This window comes from Pipistrellus kuhlii, unplaced genomic scaffold, assembly GCF_014108245.1.
Source record: "Pipistrellus kuhlii isolate mPipKuh1 unplaced genomic scaffold, mPipKuh1.p scaffold_m20_p_15, whole genome shotgun sequence".
In the NCBI taxonomy this organism is placed as follows: Eukaryota; Metazoa; Chordata; class Mammalia; order Chiroptera; family Vespertilionidae; genus Pipistrellus; species Pipistrellus kuhlii.
This window is the reverse complement of record NW_023425460.1, coordinates 11,538,780-11,551,859: the sequence shown is the minus strand read 5'-3', so window position 1 is coordinate 11,551,859 and position 13,080 is coordinate 11,538,780. Positions and strand designations below refer to the sequence as shown.

The 13,080-nt window shown below is 54.4% G+C and overlaps 1 protein-coding gene across 1 annotated transcript in view; it reads left to right on the top strand.

Annotated features, from left to right (window-relative positions):
- HK1 (hexokinase 1) overlaps positions 1–11,914 on the top strand; it is a 62,536-nt gene extending 50,622 nt beyond the window's left edge. Inside the window, exons 15-18 of the mRNA XM_036438273.2 lie at positions 4,012–4,195; positions 6,880–7,035; positions 9,337–9,570; positions 11,087–11,914. Of these exons, the coding sequence (XP_036294166.1) occupies positions 4,012–4,195; positions 6,880–7,035; positions 9,337–9,570; positions 11,087–11,231 (719 nt within the window). The 3' untranslated portion in view covers positions 11,232–11,914. The remainder of the gene's footprint in view (positions 1–4,011; positions 4,196–6,879; positions 7,036–9,336; positions 9,571–11,086) is intronic.
- Positions 11,915–13,080: the final 1,166 nt, after the last annotated feature.

Below are 13,080 nucleotides of genomic sequence, written 5' to 3'. Positions count from 1 at the left end.
AGAGCTTTTTCCTTGACCGAGGCTCCAGAACCCTGCAGGGACTCCCTCCCCAGCACCTGCCACGGCGACAGTAACCAGACTGAGCAGAGCTTTCCAGAGAGGAGGTCTCATGTGGCTCGCGTGGCCGGGTGGATGGGTGGGAGCACGGGAGCTGGTGTGGAGAAGCTCCAGGCAGGTGTTGCCAGCCTGTGACCTGGAAGGGAGAGGCGGACTCCTCCGGCCTGACCATGGGAAGGAGCTGGAGAGTCGTCCTGGGTGCCAGCAGCCACTGTTAGCAGTCCTAGCCCCTGACGTGGGTTGAGAAGGGCCGTCTGCTGACTTTGCAGGTTGTCCTCTTATTGCCCAAGCACGTTAGGGGCTTGGGTCTTAGGAGCACTGATTCCAGAAGTGTTGTGGGGTCAAACCCTAAAGTCAAAATAAGACCACCGGAGGCTGCTAATTGATTAAAAAACAGGCAAGGATTTATTGAACTGGCCAGGACAGCCGTGAGAGTACCACACGCAGGTGGAGTACACACTCAAGACTGGCCGTTCCAGGCGCAGGCAGTCCTTTTAAAGGTCTAAACCACAAAAATGTTCCATTGTTCTAAGTTCTAAATTCTAAAGGCTGGGAACAACGTCCTGCTGGCCCTATCTTGCGATAGCAAATAATACAGGAGCAGAACCGAGCCAAATTAATCTCTTAAGGTTATCTGCAGTTTTAACTCCTGGAGCTACTGAGTCAGTGGGAATCTGTCTCTTGTGGTCCCGGTCCACAGGCACAGGAAAGTTACCTCTGTGAGTTTCCAGGTCTCAGTCTGGAAGCTGAGGCAACTACCCTATTGTTTAAGCAAGCGAGTGAGTGAGTGCAGAAGCCAGAATAGCAGGGTTAAAATTCAAACAGCAGTTCTTACCTAAGTATGGTTGCTGTCATACTTCAGGAAGCATACTGATTTGGGCTGTGGGAAAACCACTTGTCTAACTGGACCTGCTGCTCCTGGTGTCAGGGGGTGCTGGGAAAAGAACCCCGGTTCTCAGCCAACATCTGCAGATGCGACGTGGACAGGCTGCGTGGGCCTCTCCCCGAGTGCTGGGATGGAGCTGGGAAAAGCCCAGCCGGCTGCCCCGGGAGCCAGAGAGGACTTTTTATTGGTTAAACCACGTTGGGCTCCTGTGGAAATTCAAAGAAGCGGGGAGCAGCTCCAGGTGAAAGGTTTCTGGGGGCCTGGCTTTGGGCTTATTTGTTTCTTCCTTTGCTTTGCAAAGCTTTCTCCACCCAACCCCTCCCTCTCTCTTTCTGAATGGGCTTGGGCGTGAAATGCAAAGCCAGAGTGACACAGCACATTCTCCACTTCCAGGTCAGGCCTCACCTTTGCGCCTGGGGGTCAGGGCCGCCCAGGTAGCTGCTCCTGGCACAGAGGAGAGGCGGGCGGGGTGGGGTTCTCCACAGCTCCAGCTGCACCAAAAGCCACATTTTACTTCCCTGCTCATCGAGCGCTCTGCTCAGAACTCCCAGGGGCCAAAAGTATGGTTTTTATGGTCTGGCTTTCTTTAAAAAAAAAAAAAATATGTGTGTGTATATATATATATATATATTATTGATTTTTTACAGAGAGGAAAGGAGAGAGAGAGAGAGCTAGAAACATCGATCAGCTGCCTCCTACACACCCCCTACTGGGGATGTGCCTGCAACCAAGGTACATGCCCTTGACCGGAATTGAACCTGGGACCTTTCAATCCGCAGGCTGACGTGCTATCCACTGAGCTAAACCGGTTTTGGCTAGTCTGCTTTCTTTGCACCCACTTCCATTTATACTGTAGGTGAAAGGGAGATGAGAACACAAAAACAATCCAGTTACACAGCCAGAAGCTTATGAATTCTGCTTCAGGTATGGCAAAGACCTTTTGGTCTAGGACAATGGTCGGCAAACTCATTAGTCAACAGAGCCAAAATATCAACAGTACAAGGATTGAAATTTCTTTTGAGAGCAAAATCTTTTAAACTTAAACTTCTTCTAATACCACTTCTTCAAAATAGACTCACCCAGGCCGAGGTATTTTGTGGAAGAGCCACACTCAAGGGGCCAAAGAACCACATGTGGTTTGCGAGCTGTGGTTTGCGGACCACTGGTCTAGCCAGTAGGGATGCCCCTGTGTTCCCTCCTGGTGAAAATCCAGCTGTATCTGCATTCTGCCCGGCTGATGGTGCTCCAGGGCCTTGCTACTCAACGTGTGGTCCACGGGCCAGCAGCCTCGGCGCCACCTGCGGGAGTATCAGAAATGCAGAGTCTCAGGCCCCACCCCAGACCTGAATTGAAATCTGCATCTTCACTAGCAGGCTTTCCAGGGGATTCAGGAGCACATTTAAAATTTCTTTACTAGGGTCTTCTCGGTTAGTTGGTTGGTTTTTGTTTGTTTGTTTGTTTGTTTAACCCTCACCCGAGGACATGCTTAGAGAGAGGAAAGGAGGGTGAGAGAAAAATAAACATTGGTCCGTTGTCTTCGTATGCATTTCCAATGGGGGATTGAACAAAACCCAGGTTTGTGTCCTGCCTGGGAATCAAACTGACAGCCTTTTGTTGCAAAGGACGAGGCTCAACCAACTGAGCCAGTCCAGTGGGTTGGTTTTTAAATGTTCAGTCCATTCACTGAGAAAAGGCCAATGACCACAAGCTTGGATATCATGGCAATTAAAAGTCTGTGAAAGTTTTCAATGACTTCCTCTCAATTTCTTTACTTAACTCCTCATGGATGAGAACAGCAAACAGTTTGTGGTCCCACTGGGTCTGAGCTGCCTTCTCTGGGGCGGTTCAGGGATGGATATTAGAGGCTCCTGAGGCTCCGGAATCTGTTGGTCATGTTGTGTGTGTACAGCGTGTGGCGCACCCAGGGGAAAGGTCCTCAGGAAAATGGTCAGATTTTCAGAAAGGTCTGTGGTACCAAAGTGTGAAGGGTCGTCACCTTACAAAGGCTGCTTTCAAACGCTCAGGACAGTGTCCTGCAGGGTCCACTGTGAGCTTCATTCTGGAACACTCAGGAGCGGTTACTGAGCAGCCAGAGTCCGTGGCCGTCTTTGATAGGAAAAGATAAGTGCCCCTACGATTTGGCTCAGTGGATAGAGCATTGGTCCTCGGGTTGAAGCGTCCTGGGTTCAATTCTGGTCAAGGACATGTACCTCGGTAGTAGGCTTAATCCCCAGCCAGGTCAGGACACATGCCGGAGGTAACCAATCAATGTGTCTCTCACATTGATGTTTCTCTCTCTCTCTGCCTCTCCCCCTTCCACTCTCTCAAAAAGTCTATGGAGCTGAAACCGGTTTGGCTCAGTGGATAGAGTGTCGGTCTGCGGACTGAAAGGTCCCAGGTTCGATTCCGGTCAGGGGCATGTACCTTGGTTGCGGGCACATGCCCGGTAGGGGGTGTGCAGGAGGCAGCTGGTCGATGTTTCTCTCTCATCCATGTTTCTAGCGCTCTATCCCTCTTCCTTCCTCTCTGTAAAAAAATCAATAAAAAATATATTAAAAAAAAAAAAAAGGTAAAAAAGTCTATGGAAAAATATCCTCGGATGAGGCTTAACAACAACAACAAAAACCCACCACACAACAAAAGAAGAAAAGATAAGTGGACATCTCTGGTATAATAGTAGACAACCCCCAATATTGTGTGTGTGTGTGTGTGTGTTTGTGTGTGTGTGAAGAGGGAGCAGGAAGTGGGAGAGAGAAATATCCTCCCAATCTAAATAAAGCCTAAATGCCCGCCATTGAAGATCCATCCCTTTCTTGTAAGACCGCCTCCCATTAAAATAAACACAGTCCTGTGTTCCTGGGCAGGAGACAGGAGGCTCTTGGCATTGACGTCTTCGTACAAAGCGAGTTAATCAAATGCTCTGGATGGCTTAGATCGGACCCTCCTTTTACGTTTTGAGGTGTTTTTTTTCCTGGGAAACGTTGGGAAAGGGACGCTATTTACTTTGCCCCCCTCTCTGGAAGCCCCGGCCTCGGGGACGGCTCATTGTGTCCCCTCCGGTGCCGCAGGGACGGGCAGCAACGCCTGCTACATGGAGGAGATGAAGAACGTGGAGATGGTGGAGGGCAACGAGGGCCGGATGTGCATCAACATGGAGTGGGGCGCGTTCGGGGACAACGGGTGCCTGGACGACATCAGAACGCACTACGACGTCCTGGTGGACGAGCTCTCCCTGAACGCGGGGAAGCAGAGGTGATTCCGCTCGCTGGGGGAGGCCACGAGGGCGTCCGGCCGGGGAGGGCGCTCTGCCCGTTACAGTCACAGACGCTTCTACGATAAGGTGACCAGACGTCCCGCTTTCGGCGGGACAGTCCCGGTTTTTTTTTTAAAAAAATTTTTATTGATTTTCCCACAGAGAGGAAGGGAGAGGGATAGAGCACTAGAAACATCGATGAGAGAGAATCATCGATCAGCTGCCTCCTGCACACCCCCCACCGGGGATGTGCCCGCAACCACGGCACACGCCCCTGACCGGAATCGAACCCGGGACCCTTCAGTCCGCAGACCGAAGCTCCATCCACTGAGCCACACCGGCCTTGGCGTCAGTCCCGATTTTTAACAATTTGTCCCACGGCGTTTTATTTTTATTTATTTATTTATTTTTATTTTTTTTTTAAATATATTTTATTGATTTTGTACAGAGAGGAAGGGAGAGAGACAGAGAGCTAGAAACATCGATGAGAGAGAGTCATCAATCAGCTGCCTCCTGCACACCCCCCACCGGGGATATACCCGCAACCAAGGCACATGCCCTTGACTGGAATCGAACCCGGGTCCCTTCGGTCCCCAAGCCGACGCTCTATCCATTGAGCCAAACCAGTCTCGGCTGTCCCACGGCGTTTTAAAAAAGCAAAAAAATCGCGGGACACATTGTTAAAAAGCAGGATGTCTGGTCACCTTATTCTAGTAGGAGCGGGGTCTACACAGAGGCTCCCTCGGTGTCCTCCCGACCTTGGCTTTTGGCCCAAGGAGAGCAGGAACAGGGATGGGCCCCCAACATGGTACAAGAGGGCCCCGGTTGGTGTCCTCTCCAGGCGCCTCTGGGGACAGGGTCGGGGGCCGCACCACTTCCCGTCAGAGGCCGTGTTCATCCTGGAGCATTGCAGCCTTCCTCTGGGTCAGTAGGTTTTGTCTTGTGTGGTGGAAGGAGAGCACGCCTGACCTGCCGTTGTCAAAGGGCAGGGGGAATTCAGGCCTGCCAGTGGGGCTGGGGGTGGGGGTGGGGGTGGGTGCCTTCTGGTCAAGGGTGAGGCCTAGGCGCAGTGCAATTCTTCCTTCCCGTAGGGACCTCCTGCACCTCCTAGTGGCCGTTGGGAGCATTTCGGCTCGGGTCTCAGGAGCCCTCCCTGAGATGGCAGTGTCCCCAGCATAGAGACAGGTTCCCAGGACTCTGCATCCTCTGCCACCAGCAGGATGTGTGGGTCTCAGCTGTGCCCGTAGGAGCAGGACGGAGGGCTGGGTAGTACCTCCTGAATGTAAGTTGCTCTCTAGGACACCCTCAAGATTCTGCCTTCTCCAAAGACCAGCTAGGCTATTACTAACGTCTTTCTGTAATTCAGCCTATATTCTTTACTTAAACATAATGAGGGAGAGAAAAAAATCCCAGCAAACTCAATATTACCATAAATAGATGGTAATCATAAAGTGGAAAACGTTATTTAATTCTAGTACTGTTGCCTACCAAAGGCTCTAAACCAGTGGTTCTCAACCTTTCTAATGCTACTTCATAACCGCTAGCAGGGTCGCCTAAGACCATCGGAAAACACAGGTATTTACATTACAATTCATCACAGCAGCAAAATGACAGGAAGTAGCAACGAAAATAATGTTACGGTTGGGGGTCACCACAACGTGAGGAGCTGTGTTGAAGGGCCTCGGCATTAGGAAGGTGGAGAACCACTGCCTAAACGAAGACCCGCTTTGCTAAAAGAGGGATCCGCAGGGGCTGGAAGGGGTGGAAGCCGTATCAGCCCCTGACTGAGAAGGTCTCCTGGATGGAATGGAAGGACTGGATGGGAACTGATCGTTATAGCACCAGTTCCTGTTTGTTCTTTCCTGTGGACCACCCGGAATCTGGAGCATCCGGGTTACTCTTCCCAGAGTATCCGGACTTCCCGGGTTGGAGACGCTGGGATTGGGTGCGTGTCACGGACGTATTTAAACCCTCTGTCGTTTCTTGAGGCCCTTGCGCATGGAGAGGCAGGAAATAAAGCCCCAGGAGCAGCCGCACGGGGTGCCGTGCTGCCTGGATCCTCTGGCCGGCATGGCAGTCACCGGCTCTGCCCGGTGCTTGACCAAGTACTCTGGGCTTTTGCAGAACCTTCCAACACTCCAGGAGGAAGTTTCCCCTCCTTGTCTTCCTGGTCCGTTAAGACCCAGCCGTTTGCTTGTTGTAGATATTTATTGGCAGAGAGCCTAGCGCTGTGCTGTGGTAGGCCCTTGGAGTCAGAGCTGAACAAGGCGCACATGATCCACCTCCTCGAGGCTCTGGCTGCAGGGATGAGCGGCAGTGGACCTGCGTGCCTTGTGAAGGACAAGGGAGGGGCACAGGGTCCGAGATCTGCAGATACAACCTGGTCCGGTGGGGGGTGGGGGGGCAGTCAGGCCTCTGGAGAAGGGACGTCGGAGCTGAGAGCGGGAGTGGGATTTTTCAGGCAAAAGCAGGACGTTAGGCGAGGAGGGAGGTGCTCCGGCTCTTAGACACGAGTGCTGGTGGTTTCATTTCTGATCCCGGCGAGGAGTGAGGCTGCCTCAGGCCTTCCTGGCCTCACGCTCTGCCTCTGCGGGAAGCACGGGGCTCGGGGTGCGGGTTGGCGATGCCCTGGATGGGCAGCCAGACGCCCGGGGTGACTGCAGACACCCGCCTCCCGTTCCAGGTACGAGAAGATGATCAGCGGCATGTACCTGGGCGAGATTGTCCGCAACATCTTGCTTGACTTCACCAAGAAGGGGTTCCTCTTCCGAGGGAAGATCTCGGAGTCGCTGAAGACGCGGGGCATCTTCCAGACCAAGTATCTCTCCCAGATCGAGAGGTGAGCGGGGCGGGGCTTTCCTGAGGGGCCTGGCGGAGGTCGGCCTGACCAGGGGTCACCAGGCGCCGTGTGTGAGATCGTTTTTTCTCTCCTATCATTTTATTATAAGTGACTTTCCTCTTATTTGTCCTTTACGTTGGGGCATGATATTTGTTAGAGGTTATGTGTGTAAGTAGGCTATACGGACTCAGGCTCAGGATCGTGGAGATGCATTACTGATACCTGTGTTGAAGGGACATGGAGTCCTGCAGAGCCCAGCACCCCTGTCCAGCCCTTCCCTCATGCCATCTGTGATTGAATAGCGTGCCCACCCCGTGTGCATGCCCCCCAACAAGCTGCCTCTGCCTTCCTCCCATTTTTCTCATAGAAGCATTTCATCTCTGCTTTTGCTGTCTTTCACGCTGAGAGAAGATGAACGTAGTCTTGCAAAAGCATAACAAAAAAACAACAAAACAAAACAAAAAACAAGTGTGAAAAACTACCCGTCTTTACAGCGGTCACATTAGCAACACCTGCTCACCGCTTTCCCCCACGTCCTCTGCCCTCCCCAGTTCTCTTAGCTCTCTAATAATTAAATCCATGTGACACAGAAAAACAAGACAACATAAACCTCACTACGTATGTATGTATGGGAACTCCACGTACATGGGAAGGTCAGACACAAAACGTTATAATGAGGTACATGAGAAATCATAAAGAAAAAAAAAGCCACATTTTACTAATAGCTTCTATACGTTAAATCAGTAATCAAACGTGTAACATTTGAAAAAGGAGGCCATTTGCATTGCACGTGATAAGGTGCAGAGTGGGGCGCAGTTCACCAGGGCTGGACCAGGCCTGGCCTGGAGCTCCGCTCGGTCCCCCTGGCTGTGTGCTTCGAGTGAGCTGCTCAGTTTCTCCCAGGCTCAGTTTCCTCGACTCTAAAATCACATCTGTCGGTTGGTCTGTTTGAAGAGGAAACGTGGTGATGTAGGTAAAGCACCCGTCACACAGCGAGTCCTCACACAGGGCTGGCTGCTCTGACCACCAACATAGTCATCACCACCTCTTTCAGTTTAGTAAGAATGAGACAGATAAACAAATAATAGTTCCTATGGCCAACAGACACATGGAAAAAGATAAAAAAGGTCGTCCTCCCTATGAGAGAAGGATGCAGGTGAGACCACAGCGTGGTGCCATCCTTACCAGACTGTCAGGTGTCTTAAAAAGGGATCCTTTCCCCGGGGGGCGAGGACAGCCACTCGCTCCGCTGCGGCTGGAGGGAAGTGGTGCCGCTCTCCGAAAGGCGCTTGGCGATAGGTATCCAAGACTTACGAATAGGAAACTTCACTAGAACGTTACTTCCGCCCTGGCTGGTGCTCAGTGGTTAGCGCATCGGCCCATGCACCACAGGGTCTCAGGTTTGATTCTCAGTCAAGGGCACGTATCTGGGTTGCAGATTCTATCCCCGGTCCTGGGGGTGCGTCCTGAAGGCATCCGATCGATGTGTCTCTCGCACATCAATATTTTTCTCTCTCTCCCTTCTTCCTCCCTCTCAACAACAACAACAAAAAAATCAATGGAAAAAATATCCTTGGGTGAGGATTAACAAACAAAAAGTATGCTGCTTCCTCCTAGCAGAAAATGAGATAACAGAAAACTTAAAATTTCTCTAAACTGGCTAAATAAGGTTGGTGCATCCCAGAATGGAAGACTCTGGCAGCCGTTTTCAATCCTGTTCCTAGGTGAGGCGGTGGGACATGGCTCAGACCTGTGACGTGGGGAAAAAAGCAATAAAGAAAACCACATGTAAAGGGCAAGCCCGTGGTGCATAAGAACAGAGATGCTGTTTAAAGATACTCAGGAAAAACAGATTGGGAGGAAATATATTAAACCTAAAGGCCCGATGCATGAAATTCTTAATAGGGTAGGCCTTCCTTCCCCCGGCTGCCGGCACCGGCTTCCTCGTAGCCCTGGCTTTGTCTGGAAGGACATCTGGTCAATTAGCATATTGCACTTTTATTTAGCATTTTAATATTTAATATTTAGCATATTATAGGTGTCAATAGCGTTTCCCCCGGTGTTGGGATTGTGGATGGCTTTCATTGTCCGTATTTATTTTTCTGGATTCGCCAGGTTTCCTACCGTTTTAACAGGTAGTCCCTTGGGGGATCCTTTAAAAATGTACAGATCCGTGTTACTTTGATGGGGAAAAACCAGCTTCCACGTGACCAGTTCCTGGGTGGGCAGTACAGTGACTGGGCCCGCAGGCTGCGCTGGCGCGTCACACCTCACACAGCCCCCCGCCCGCTCTGTTCCCAGCGACCGGTTGGCGCTGCTGCAGGTCCGGGCCATCCTCCAGCAGCTGGGCCTCAACAGCACCTGCGACGACAGCATCCTTGTCAAGATGGTGTGCGGCGTGGTGTCCAGGAGGGCCGCGCAGCTGTGCGGGGCCGGCATGGCCGCCGTGGTGGACAAGATCCGAGAGAACAGAGGGCTGGACCACCTGGCCGTGACCGTGGGCGTGGACGGGACGCTCTACAAGCTCCACCCGCAGTGAGTGGGCGTCCCCTGGGGCCGGCGGAGCTCCCCGGGCCGCGAGGTCCCTGGTCGGTCATGGGGGGTCGGGATGCGAGTCCCACCGGGAAGACGCCTCGCCTGACGGCTGTGCGCTCAGGGCCGGGGGCCGGTCTGGGATGAGGTCGCGGACTGCTCTGAAGTGGAACCGAGAAGCGCTTTCCCTGGCCAGGGTCATGGCTGATCCTCTCCATGGCGGATCCCCCGGGCCCAGTTAGGTCGGGCAGGGTCCAGATGGGCAGCGGGAAAGGAGGGGGAGAGGGGTGTGGACCTCCCCGTCAGCCTGGTTAGCTGCAGCCGGGCCAGGAGGCTACTGGGTCAGTGGGGAGAGGGAGTGAGGAAAGGGGGAGAGGGGCTCATTGTCCTGTTGATCTGCTAAATCAGAGCTTGTCAGGAGACATGGGGGCAGCGTTGGCTCTGGGCTTGTAGCAGGGAGGCGGCTGGGGAGGAACTCCTTTCAGTCTCATGTCCGACACCTCCTCTGCTCTCTGTGCCGAGCATGTCCCAAAACTTGGCTCTTCTGAGTAGTGACCATACGATTTACTGTCTGAACGTCGGTACTTTTGTCGCGAGGAGAGTGCTATTAGGAATGACACCGGGACCCTCCCAGGTAAACCAGGCCATACCGTCACCCTCCTTAAAAGCCGTGTTACCCAACTCCTCCTAGGCATTACCTTGTGGCCATGGCTGGGGATGGACCCGTCTCTCCACCTCCATAGCTATCCCCTTCCTCCCCTGGGGTAGCGCCCAGGTGTGGTTACAGCCAGGCTTTGGAGCCACACACGCCTGGGTTTAGTCCTGGCACCACCATGTGGAAGCTCAGGCCACGTCTCCTCGTCCTCGTCGGATAATGGCTGCCGGCAGGCCTGGAAGTTTTATGTCCGTGAAGTGTATGTTGGTCAGCAAAGGGCAGTCCCCCGATGTCCTGAGCATCCTCAGCCTGGCCTGCCTCATTTTCAACAAAAAAAATGCAAGAGCCTTGAGTCGCCTCTCACCCAGAGATTATCCTTCACCAGCAGGCCTCCCACGGGTGGCCGCTGGCGCTGGGCTGGCGCTGGCCATGGGCTGGGGGTCAGAGGGCAGATGATGTCATGGCCATGGAGGCCCTCGCAGCTCTTGGTTTAAAAGACGTGTTAGCTCAGACTGTCTTCGTTGACTCCTAAGGTGGTTTCTTGCTGGTTTCTCACTGCCAGCTTCTTGCTGTGGAAGTGAGGTGTGTCCTGGAGGACAGGCGTGTGTCAGTGTATTCCCCACGCCCTGGCCCTCCTGTGCTGTGCGGAGTCGTTTGGTTTTGGGTTCTCAGCTGAGAGTTGTAACGACAGGATTGTCTGTAGACCCACCCGCCGTTCTCAGTAAGCCACAGCCGCTGCTGAGCAGCCCCTCCCGCCCTGCGTGCCCTCCTCGTTATTAGGGTCCTGGAGCATCTTGGGGGCGGGGGGGGGGGGTCCCACGTCTCTTCCTCTGACCCTGCCTGCCCGTGTCTCCTCTTGTGCAGCTTCTCCAGAATCATGCACCAGACGGTGAAGGAGCTGTCGCCCAAGTGCAACGTGTCCTTCCTCCTGTCCGAGGACGGCAGCGGCAAGGGGGCCGCCCTCATCACGGCCGTGGGCGTCCGGCTCCGGGAGGAGAAGAGCAGCTAAGAGCCCCGGCCCCAGCCCGCGGCCCTTCCGACACTCACTTCCTCTCTCGGAGCGGCGACCCCCCACCTCCCCGCGCGCGGGGCTGGGCCGCCAGCCCCGGAGCCCGCCACTGCCACCGCGGGAGGAGAGCGGACCGGCCACCGGCGCCAGCGCAGGGTGCAGAACGGCGTGTGTGCTGCTGCTAATACCTCTCACCCGGGCCCTCTGCCCCCCACCCCCCTGCATGAGTTGATTTCACCCTGGCTGCCCGGCCCCACGTGTGAAGTGTCGTTCTAATTTATGCGTTCGCCCGACATTATTTATTGGCCTGAGATGACACGTCCCACCGTCCGACAGGCCTCCTGGGCGTCCGCAGCCCCGTCCGTGGGGACGCACCGCCCCCCCTGGTGTGAGATGTATCACCACCAGCAGACACTGCCGCCTCCCGTCCCGGCGCCCGCTGCTGTCTGGCCTCCCCGGGTTCCCGTCCGGCGTGTCCGCGCCACTGGGCTGTGTGTCTGTGGGCCACGTGGTGACTGTCTTGCATTCTGTCTTGGGGTGGGGGAGTGGGGGAGGTGGGCGGTCCTGTGGCAACGTGTCTTGTCTCCCGTGTAAAAGGAACCAACCAAACAGTGCCCTCCTTGGAACTCCCCATCGCTTCTGTGAGCCATGTCGTACGACCTAGTAAACTTTGTACCAATTCAGAGACAGCGTGCTACTTGGCGGCCTGGGCTGGGGAGGGCGGGCGTGGGTGCGGCGAAAACCAGACCGGTGGTGGGGTGGGGTGGGGGGGTCCTGTGGCCACCGGGCCTGGGGGAGGATGGAGGTGAAGGTCACATTCGTTAGCCGGGAGCTGCCTGGGCGTCGGGGCGGCTGGTGGCTTCTGGCTGCCACCTTCTTGGTGTGGAAGGGACGGGGAGAGCAGAGTTGCCGATGGCAGGCGCCGTTCGTGTACAACGGCCGGTATGCGGGTAACAGAAACCATGGCCGCTGCCCATGGTGCACTTCACCTGCGCTCCGCCTGGTGGTTCAGAGGCACCGCTTCCGCCATCCTCACAGCACACGGCCCCGCGGAGGGGACGGGCTGAGGGTCCAAGTGATGTGTCGGAGGCAGCACACCTGGGTCTCCCTTTGCCTTCTGTTTTCTCCCCAGTTTTCAATCCCTTTGACTCTTCCTCACCATCTCTCTAGGGCTGGGTCCGCGTTCTTAGATGCCGAGGCAAAGGGGCCCGCCGGTTGACTCATAGGTGACGCTTTGCAAGATAAGAATCTTCTTACCACCTTCTCACCGGAGGAGAATCAGGGTCTTATTAGGTGCTGCCCGCAGGGGTGCTTTGCTCTGTTTACCCGACATCTATAGAAATGAGAGCCACATGCGGCAAGTCCGGAGGTGGCACACGTTTGGATTTCTGGCTTCTCGGATTGAGAAGATCTGGCAACAGTGAGCTCCCATGACCACATGGCAGCGCTTGCCCAGAGCTGACCAGCTGCTGTCCTCTTCGGATCCCTCTGTCCTCTCCTTTTCCACAGTCCCCACTACTCCCTGTTACCCAGCACTGGAAACCAGTGGCCTTTTATCACCATATTTGGCAGTTCTCGTTTTAGATTGGGTCCAGTTACACATTATGTTTATGCCCCAGGAATGCGTCTGAGCTGGCAACTCCTGGGTTAGCCGTGCTAGCTCAGACTGTCTTCGTTGATTCCTATTGGGTCCCCTTAAAGCTAGCATCTGCTGTGGAGTTCTCAGACCCGTCTTGTTTTTCCATCCACAAATTGAAGGGTGAGGCAGGGGCCAAGTTTTCAGAGCTGCTCCCTTGACCCGCTGCTCCTCGGAGGGTGTCGGCCTCACCCCGCAGCCAGGCACGAGGCT